Here is a 10047-nt window from a genome sequence, read left to right on the forward strand (position 1 = left end):
TAGTAAAATTTTCACTTTTGAGGTGGCTGTGAACGAAGACGGTGTAGGAATACATTATTGCTTTGTTGTTAACTGCACTGCAAACTGAGACAGTGTAGGAATACATTATTGCTTTGTCATTACTGCACTGCACACAGCTCTTGAAACCTGAACAGCTGCCAAGTGATTAATGTGTTCTCCAGGTGTTGACTTTATTCGTGTAAATACCCAGTGTGCATGCAGTGAATCAGTTTCGTTATGTAAAAACACAAGCAGCTATACATAAAGCTAATTAAAGAATTCATGGTAGTTGGCTTAGTTTACAAAAATTTGCTTACACTAAGCTGTAATTAGATTCTGCTTTTTTAGAAAAAAAAATACAAAACCTTAGCATATCACTGAAAGAGAAATTTAGTTTCACTTTTCCTGTAAGTGCTGTCTTTATGATGTTGTGTGTATATATAGAAGCTGCATGACTGCCATTTTATCTACCAGGAGGAAGATGAAGAAAGAAAAGGAAACAAAGATGTCTCTTCCAGTAGTGATAGAATGGCTCATCCACTTGCTGAGCGCCTTGATATTTTGATGACCATCCTGTTTTCCTATATTAAAGATGTTTGCCACGTGGATGGTAAGAACACTTGAACTATAACCAAATTTGTTGTTTTGCTAACAAGAAAGAAAAAAATAAGAGGAGCTTTTGCTTTCTGCTGCTGCAAGATAGAGTCTTCACCCTTTAGCGGCAGAATTCTGCCATCAGCAGGCTGTAGTCCACATGCCTGCCTCTGCCCAGTGTTATTGGCAGAGGATGCAAAGGTACATTTATGACTTTAGTCTTCAGTTGGAGACATTCTGATTACATAAATATGACACTATCCAAACTGTGGCATTACAGGGTATAAGAGTAAATAGTTTTGTTTTTTCACTGTGCTACACAATGTAGGGGATTAGAAATACTTTCTAATTAACCACAGTCTTTCATCATTTGCTCTACTGTATTGCTTTGAGTATAAAAATGATGGATCCTTTCAACATCACAAGGACTGGAAGTAGATTAAAACAAGCAGCCGCGTCATTCAATTGGAATTGCTACAGCGAGTCTTTGTGTTATAGGAAAAAAAATGAAAGAAATGTCTTGCACTGGCATTTATTAAGGGTTTGAATTTTTTGGATTTATGTAATAAAATTACAATAATAATAATAATAAAAGGATTGGAATATACAAAACAAGTGATGCACAATGCAATTGCTCACCACCAGCTGACTGACGCCCAGTTAGTTCCTGACCCACAATCCCCCCAGGCCAACTCCCCCCTAGTTTATATACTGGGCAATACTGGGCATGATGTCACATGGTATGGAATACCCATTTGGCCAGTTGGGGTCAGCTGTACTGGCTGTGTCCCCTCCCAACTTCTTGTGCCCCTCCAGCCTTCTTGCTGGCTGGGCATGAGAAGCTGAAAAATCCTTGACTTAGTCTAAACACTACTTAGCAACAACTGAAAACAGTGTGTTATCAACATTCTTAGCATACTGAATCCAAAACATAACACCATACCAGCTACTAGAAAGAAAATTAACTCTATCCCAGCTGAAACCAGGACAATATTTAAAACAGAATATTTAGAAATCCATTTCCTGTCCTTTCTTCACATAAGTAAGGTACGGTATTAGTGTTTTCTTCTGGCTCTTCTGAATTAACACATATTGCAAAGTCTGTTGCATGTCTACCAGTTTTATACATGTGTACGCACACACACAGACACTCTCCGTATATACCACTGTAAAAAGCAGTAGAACTGAAGTCCTGGAAGGTCTTACTATAAATGTTTTTTAGATGTTGGATAAGCCTAGAAGTCAGCTTGACAGTATTTCTTTACGTGTTTCTTACTGGTTTAGAGAGAGATAAATGCCACTTAGCAGCATGAGGGTAGGAAAAAAACCCACAACCTGTAATGGCTCATTTTGTTCTATTTTCTTTTTCTGTTGTGTAGGCAAGCTTGATATCAACAACACAAAGGATTTGTATCGGGATCTGGTTTCCGTTTTTGACAAGCTCATTTTACCAACCCATGCTTCGTGTCACGTACAGTATTTTATGTTTTACATCTGTAGCTTTAAATTGGTGAGTAGAAGCTGTTTTAAAAATGCAGTATCTTCTGTCAGTTCTGCATCCTTGTTTTGTCTTTTTTAGCAAAAAATAGTTGGTTTTTTGCTGTAATTCTAGACTGAAGATAGTATGTCAGGATTCATTAGTATCTTTGCTTTCTTTTCCTTCTCTGTTATTCCTTTCTTCAAGTTTTTCTTTATGTGGTTGCTCTTCCCTTGTTGTTCATGCAAACAAATAGGATGTAAACTACTGTGAAGGAATATGGTTAACAGACCTCTTTTACACAAATCAATTGTACTCTTGAACCTGAGACGCAGTCCTCCAGCAAGTTTCTTCAGCATCCCAAAACTATCTTAAAGATACTGTCTGTGTTAGCTTTTCAATTTGAAAATCATGTCTACTGTTTGTTCCCTGCCCCCATTTTCCCATCTCTCAACAAACTGCCTCTTACCATATAAAAATATGAACATGCATACTTTTTGCGTGAGAGTAGCTAAAGATTCAGTTAAGCTAATGCCCTTTCTCTGACAGTGGTAAATAGTGAATGTGTTGGAAAGAGTATCAGAATGGGGCAAGCATGTTACAATGCTTTGCTAGAATACCCTCTGAGCGTCCAGCAGCAGTCCGGTAACTTCCTGAGCGAAAGTGATATTCTTTCATGGTAACAGCCCATGATGGATGAATTCACAGAGAAAGAATCTCATGATATTATGCTTTTTGTACTGATGTGAATTTTTGGTATCATGAACTTCTGTGGCAAAAAGTTCCACGATGTAACCATTTAAAGTGAGGAATCACTTATTTCTCTAAATTCGTCTTCCCGCTGTTTTCATTGGATGTCCCTGACTACTTTTGCTACAAGAGACAGTGAACAGTCACTTCACGTTTACCTTCTTACCACTCTTGTTTTTAAACACTTCTCATGTATCTATTCCTGACTTTTTCCTAGACTTCTGGTTCCAGTTAGTTTTTACAATGAAGTATATAGAAAAAGACACAGAAAAGAGTGCTCTTCCATCATGCGTAGGAATAGTTATTTACTGCAGTTATAGGTAGATTTTTTTTTTTTAATGGTTCGGTTATGGTAATTATGGGACTTGAGTATTAGGAATCTATTACTTAAACAGTATCATCAGCATAACAACTCATGATTTCTATGTATCTTGTTTCCAGGGGTTGGCCGAGGCATTTTTAGACCATCTTTGGAAAAAACTGCATGATCCAAACAATCCTTCAGTGATCAGGCAGACTGCTGGGAGTTATATTGGCAGCTTTTTGGCAAGAGCTAAATTCATTCCAGTTGTGTAAGTTGTTTTGATATATGAGCAGAATCAAACAATTTATGATTGCTGAGGTTAAGTACAGAATTCAGAGAATGACACACAGTGTTGGTCTTCTATTCCCACTGCTTTGTTAGTAAGCCTAAATCAACAGTCTTGTTTGTCCTTTCTACAATACTGTTTCAGTATTGTCTTGAAGATTCCAGGAAAGTTTTGCATTTATGGGATACAGACTAGTGATTGCTGTGATTCATGACTTGCTGTTTAAGGCTTCACTTTCCAAGAACTGCTGAGCACGGGTAGGTTATGTTGGCTTCAGGCAGTCATGGATGCCTGGTATATCTGTTGTTCAGAAGCAGATATTTTTAATGCTCTGTGTTAGGCATTTTATGTAGACTCTGAGACAGGAAGTCACATGTTCTAGTATTCTGATACAGATGGATTAAAGTACTTCAGCAGATGGGTGAAAATGTCATCTTTTGTACATACACATTCTGTATTTTTATGCTGTTCAGGGTGGGCTCAGTGACTTTAATGTTGAACTTAATTTGATATTGGAATTACTTGTTGGACGTGGGAGACATCCTCTCTCTGTACTACCTGTAGCTCAGGATTCTGATTGTTTACTGCACATTTCACATGCAACATGCGTTCATGGATTCATCTCTTCTGGCATCTTGTGCTTCACTGATGGAGGTTTTCAGTGCTGATACATTGATTCATTTTATGCTGAGGTAAAGGAGAAAGCTCATAACAAAATCTCATTTTTTACAGTGAGATTTTCTTACTGATGTTTTTATAACCGCTGAGATCCTTGAATACTTGTTTAACATCTTTTCTACACCATTTCAGGTGCTATTTTCACACCTTTTTCCCCCCCCCCTCCATTATAGTACAGTAAAAGCATGCCTGGATCTTCTGGTGAACTGGATGCATAAATACATTGATAATCAAGATACAGGGGCTAACGCTTACTGTGATGTAGCTCTCCACGGGCCATTTTATTCTACATGTCAGGCGGTGTTCTATACACTTATTTTCCGTCATAAGCAACTTTTGGATGGAAACTTAAGGAAAGGTGAGTATATTAGGTTTGAACGGTATTCGAATTCATTTGCAAGTTTTACTGTGGATGTGTTTTGTAATGGTCAGTTCAGTCAAGTATCTGATGGCGAGTTTATGTTGTCCTCTACATAAAATGAGATGGCCTGTACACCTCTTGGGCTACCACCCTAAATAATCTTTTTTTTCCCCCACTATTGAAAACAATGCTGATAACTCCTCAACACTGATACCTGGCCCCACTTGCTGAGCATGTTTGAATTCCAGCTATATAAAACTAGTGTGGGCTTCAATTAATAATCTGTCTTGACGACTCTGTACCTCTGTCAGTCACTGTAATGGGTGTGTAAACATAGTGTCTATGTTAGAAGGATCCCTTGGCTGTGGCAGGTTACTGTTATTTAGAGTAGCTTTTCTGCTGAACAAGCTGTGGGCTAGATCTCTACTGTAAGAGAGTGGCCTAGGATGTGCTTCTCTGGTTTTCTGCAGAGTGCAGGCTGGTCAGACTAGAAATTCTTAGAAATAAAGTTCAGCATATATGATACATAACCTGTATTTGTCAATTGTTCTTATCTTCAAGGTCTGTCATATCTGCAGAGTTTAAATTTTGAGCGCATTGTCATGTGTCAGCTAAACCCCCTGAAGATTTGTATACCCTCTGTTGTGAACTTGTTTGCTGCCATTACCAGGTACCTACTCATTTATTTCAGGTTTCAGCTTGATACAGATATTTGTGTGTGTATCTAAAAACAGCACAGTACTTAGAACGTGGGTTTTCTTAGGCACAATACTGAGTATTATCTAAGACAACTCATATAACGCTGCCCATATTCTAGGTGGGATAAGTTTGTTTCTCATTCAGTTTCAGTGAAATCTTACAGTACTATGAAACTGATTGCTTTGTGTTGGAGCCAATATGATTCTACTTGGAGTGAAGTTCATAGGAGTGTAGAAGAAGAGAATATACTCCTTACCTTGTGACTATCTTGAAAACTCCTAATATCAGTTGGAAAATGGAAGATAGAAGTGATGTTTGTTAAAAAATAACTTTGTATTTTAATACCATCTGAAATTTTTGCTTTCAGTGTGCTAGAAATGCTTATCTTTTCTTTATTAATATATTATTATTTTCCTTTTTAAAGGAAATACCAGTTGGTGTTCTGCTACACAATTATTGAGAGGAACAATAGGCAGTTTATACCAGTTGTTCGGAGTGGCACTGGGGGTGACCTTGTGCAGACATGCACTAACCCACTTGACAGTTTCTTCCCCTTTGATCCGTACATGCTCAAAAGGTACAGTTTAAAAATAAATAACCTGTTTCTGCCTTGTAGAAAATAATGAACTAAAACTGTAAGAAACTGTCAGTGTTTCTACAGTTCACTTTCTTCCCTGATCTTTAGTACCTTTCATGTTGCATATGTTAACCAGAGATTGTCAAAGGTTTGAATTGAAATTTACTTCCACTGTGACATACAGTGATGAAGAAGGAACAGGACCCAGTTTCCTGGAAGGTCTAGTTAGTATGTTTGGTGACTTTTCTTTTGGTTTTCCTTGTTTTAAGCAGTCATTAAAATATCATAATGTTAGCCTAATACATATTTTGTTGGAGCTGTGGTGGTGTTACGTCATTTTTTTGTTGGTTTGGTTTGAGTTTTTTTGCACCTTGAGTGTATTGCTTCTGGATTGGAGACTTCAGCTTACTTAAAATATCTTGGGTTTTTAATGAATAGTGTATAATTTGCAGCTTTTCAAAATGTCTAGTGCTGTGGTGCTTTAATAACTTTGTAATGTTAGAGGGCAACAACATTCTGGCTTTTTTTTTTTGTCTCAATTAAAAAAATGTCTCCACAGGAGGGAGACATTTCTTAGAAGTAGAAATTATTAATATTAACAATTATATTAATATTAAATTACATAAAATTAGATATATTGTGTAAATATGTACTGTATTAATAGATAACATCAATAAAATTACTAAAAATGATCTTCAATAATTTGGAAGAAATTATGCTTATTTGTAAGCATAGTGTAGCTGTTAGAAATACCCAGCTAGGAGTTAGGAGACCTGACTGTTACAACTCCTCAAGCAAGCAATTGTAATTTATACAAATTGGAGCAAAATGGAGTTATTTCTTCATGGGATTAATTGGGGATTATATAGGGATTAATTGAATAGTTTGTAAAACCCTACTGAGGGCTATCAAAATGCCAAGCATTTTTTATTGTATTATTAAAATTAAATACATATGACTTTCACTAAATACATTAACTCATACTGTGTTTTAATCCCTCTTTCAGATCAAAGAAGACCATTGATCCTCTTTATCAGTTTTGGGAAGAGCTGAGTGCTGAAGACCTTGAGAATCTGAAGAAACCCATTAAAAAGGTAATCTTTTCTGATCAAAATGCAGCTCAGCTTTTGCCAAATCTCTATCAGCTGCTTCTATGGCAGGATTAATTGGTTTTAGTTGATATAAGTACACTAAACGTTTAGGGGAAACTGTGATTGAAATTTGGAAGCTTTAGGGATTGATCCATCTTTGCTTTGAGAACACTTTTCCCCTCTTCTGCAGAGGAGTTAGGTTGGCAGCCCAGGACCGCTGTGAATGCTTATGAACACTCTCAGAATATGGATATGCTGGGAGATCCACTTTGTAGATATGATTTAGTTCCCATACTTCATAATGAGAGTACATCTAATTCTCTTACCATTCCAACTAGTCATGACAATTGTTGTACAACCCAAATCCTGAATTATGACCTTCTAAAGCTCCTATGTAGTCTGTTGACCTTCTTGCAGAATGTCTATCCTATGTCAGATTTTTGAGTCATTTGAACAGGGTGTTTTTCTTTCCTTCCTGTGATAACACATAAAAAATACTTTATGGTGGTGTAGCTTTGTTAACTGGTAACTTTATAAACTTTCCTATAGCGTTTTGATTAGCAGATTTGATTATTGCAACATTTCAGAATTTGATTTAGAAATACCTTTTTGGTCTCAGCATTCATTACTTCTGTTAAATCTTAACAGAGACCTGGAGAATCTTTCTGCTCTCACTGATCCTTTTAAATTTCTGCAGGGTACTTCTGAAGATGAAGATGATGACTTTTTGAAAGGAGAAACCCCTCAAAATGATGGTGTGGTTGGAATTGCTCCAAATTCTTATGAGTCAAATACCCGGAGCCCAGTAAGCAGCATTGGCTCCCCTCCAGACTGTTACGTGCCATACCCTCAATGACATGGAGAATCAGAAGTGAAAAGGTTGAAAATTGTGTGCAATTTTTTGCTCTGTAAAGAGACTTTAGCTCAACTTTCCGAACTGGCAAATGTTTAAGTAACTACATGTAAGAAAAATTATTGTTTCTTAATCATCAGATTTCTACAGATATGTTATGATAAAGTCATATGTTGCTAGAAAAGCTTAGAGAATAAATAGGGTGATATTTTACAAATTTCACATTGAAATGGTTTTTATGACTTAGAAGGATTTTTTTATAGTTGTTCCTGACTCTTAAGAACTTTGTTTACTAATGTTTCTCTACAAGGTTTTATATATCAGGGGTGAAATTCTGGTCTATCTTCCTACTGATTTGTGTGGGGACCAGAATTCCATTGTCAGTATTCAAACTGTACTCTGATGACTGTTTTTGAGTTAGTTTCAAAGTAATGGTATGATCCCACGATAGGGAAGCCATGAATCGAGTCTGACAGGGATTCTTTTGCACACATCTCTTAAGCTTTTCCTATATGTAGAACAGTGTTTGGTAAAGGCACTTGATAGTGGGAAGTGTATTCAGACGATAAGCATTATTGCTCCTTGAATCTGTAGCTGACACACAACTTCCCCAGCTATGAAAGTTCAGACTTGTAGAAGTGACAATTGTTGGAAGTGTTGAAAATGATAGAGTAGCTAAATGTATGATTTGTAGATAGTTTTCTTTGGGGTGCTTGTGAAGCACTCTGAGACGGGTATTTATTTTCAGGATTTGAAGTTTATATGTGAATGCTGAAAATACAAAAAAAATCTCCCCTCATAGAAATGAAGTGATGGTGTCACTGCTGTCCTTGTTTTGTCCATGTGTCAGTGTAGTTTCTCTGCATAGGTTTCTTGTCTTTTCATGATTGCTGGCTTTTAGATTTGAGTAAGAATATAAACAGTGGAAAAAATACATGTTATTTGTGTAACATTTAGTTGAAAATTTTATGCATTTGGGACTAAACTCTAATTGCCCTTCGTTAAAATCTGAACTTGGAGGCTTTCAAGACAACGTTTTTATTCAGAGCCAATAAAGATTGATGCAAACAGTGCAGTTCTTACACGTTTGAAAAAATACATCTCTCTATGTAACTAAGGATCCATTGGTGTAGTCTAGCTTCTCAAAGTTAGGTGGTTTGTTCTAACAGACTGCAAAAACTAGTTTTGGGGATGATACTGCAAAATGCATCAGTGAATCTGTTCATCATTGGATAAATTGAGACAGGTTTTGTTTTTAATTTTAGTCCTCTTTACTGTCAGTCCTGAGTAATAAACAATAAATTTCCATCTGAAATAATTGCATTCTCTCCTGGCATGGAAGAACCCTTCTTACATCAACAGCAAGGAGAACATCCTTTGAAAGGTGCCTTTTTCAGTTCTTTCACTGTTACGTCTTTAGGAACATAGTCAGCCACTTGTTACAAAATGAGGCTGTGTAAAACTTTCCAAGTTGTAATACCAGGTACATGATCCAGGAACTTCCACATCTCTTTAAAAGCAAAAGAAAGGACATAAGTGAAGTATAACATTAAAAAGAATGTGCAGACATTGACCTGTTTGTGCTGAAGCTGCACAGTTAACACTTGTATCCTGAAGGGACTTGCTTAAAACAAAGATTCATTTAGGAACTCCACAGTGTTTCTGTAACCTCTTCTGTGATAGATCTGATTTACTTAGTGTAATTGCAGAGAGGTGAGCTGGCAGGTGCTGGCATTTTGCTAAAGAGACTTTGTTCTATAAATACTTAACAGTCTTGTGAGGACTGGATTTGGAGGTGGAAATTTTGCCTTACGTGAGAAATACCATCTATGTTTTGAAGAAAGTATCTGCTATAACTGTTTACTTTTGTGAAAACTGGATCGGAAAGGTAGAGCAAGGGGCAGTGGCTTTTTTCTGTTGGTTGGTTGTGGGCAGGCCCCGGTGCCCTAGCTGTCCTCTCGCCCTGCGGAGTGGATTTAACTCTGCTGCTCCCACGACTGTTTTTCTTACTGTTCGTGCACGGACAACCGGAGGAAAAATCCCTGGTCTTTAAGGAAAAACTGTCGTCTTTGGGACCGTCTGAAAATTTAGTTCTGTGGTTGCTGGGGGAGGGGATAGCGGTGTGGGTTTATTGGTAAATTTGGGACTTGATCGTGGTTATTTCCCAAACGCTTTCTTACAATAACTTAGGGCTAAGCTCTCGGTCGCAGGAGGAGGGGATTTCTGCACCCCGAACGTGTCAGAAATTGTTAGGCGGTAACGTGACCGGGCATGTTTTCTGGCAGCGCCTCTGACCTCGCCTCAGGCGGCGCCCGCTGCGGGGCCGGGGCCGGGGCCGGGGCCGGGCCCGGGCCCGGGCCCAGACCCCGACCCCGCC

General features: G+C 37.7%; 2 protein-coding genes across 4 annotated transcripts in view; both read left to right on the plus strand.

Annotated features, from left to right (window-relative positions):
- The window catches only part of RRN3 (RRN3 RNA polymerase I transcription factor homolog (S. cerevisiae)), a 17790-nt gene that overhangs the window by 6767 nt on the left and 976 nt on the right, over positions 1 to 10047 (plus strand). Inside the window, exons 10-17 of one of the 3 annotated variants that reach the window (XM_010578494.1) lie at positions 475 to 610; positions 1974 to 2104; positions 3263 to 3393; positions 4263 to 4447; positions 5012 to 5120; positions 5574 to 5726; positions 6733 to 6820; positions 7515 to 7696. In XM_010578494.1, coding sequence (XP_010576796.1) covers positions 475 to 610; positions 1974 to 2104; positions 3263 to 3393; positions 4263 to 4447; positions 5012 to 5120; positions 5574 to 5726; positions 6733 to 6820; positions 7515 to 7673 — 1092 coding nt within the window. In that variant the 3' untranslated portion in view covers positions 7674 to 7696. Of the gene's footprint in view, positions 1 to 474; positions 611 to 1973; positions 2105 to 3262; positions 3394 to 4262; positions 4448 to 5011; positions 5121 to 5573; positions 5727 to 6732; positions 6821 to 7514; positions 7888 to 10047 lie in introns of those variants that run through there. The other 2 variants (XM_010578493.1, XM_010578495.1) reach the window with 2 other exon arrangements.
- Positions 7632 to 10047, plus strand: part of NTAN1 (N-terminal asparagine amidase) — a 9414-nt gene continuing 6998 nt past the window's right edge. The window contains exon 1 of the mRNA XM_010578492.1: positions 7632 to 7696. Within this exon, the coding sequence (XP_010576794.1) occupies positions 7670 to 7696 (27 nt within the window). The 5' untranslated portion in view covers positions 7632 to 7669. The remainder of the gene's footprint in view (positions 7697 to 10047) is intronic.

This window comes from Haliaeetus leucocephalus, unplaced genomic scaffold (genome assembly GCF_000737465.1).
Source record: "Haliaeetus leucocephalus isolate CR32 unplaced genomic scaffold, Haliaeetus_leucocephalus-4.0 Scaffold636, whole genome shotgun sequence".
Lineage (NCBI taxonomy): Eukaryota > Metazoa > Chordata > Aves > Accipitriformes > Accipitridae > Haliaeetus > Haliaeetus leucocephalus.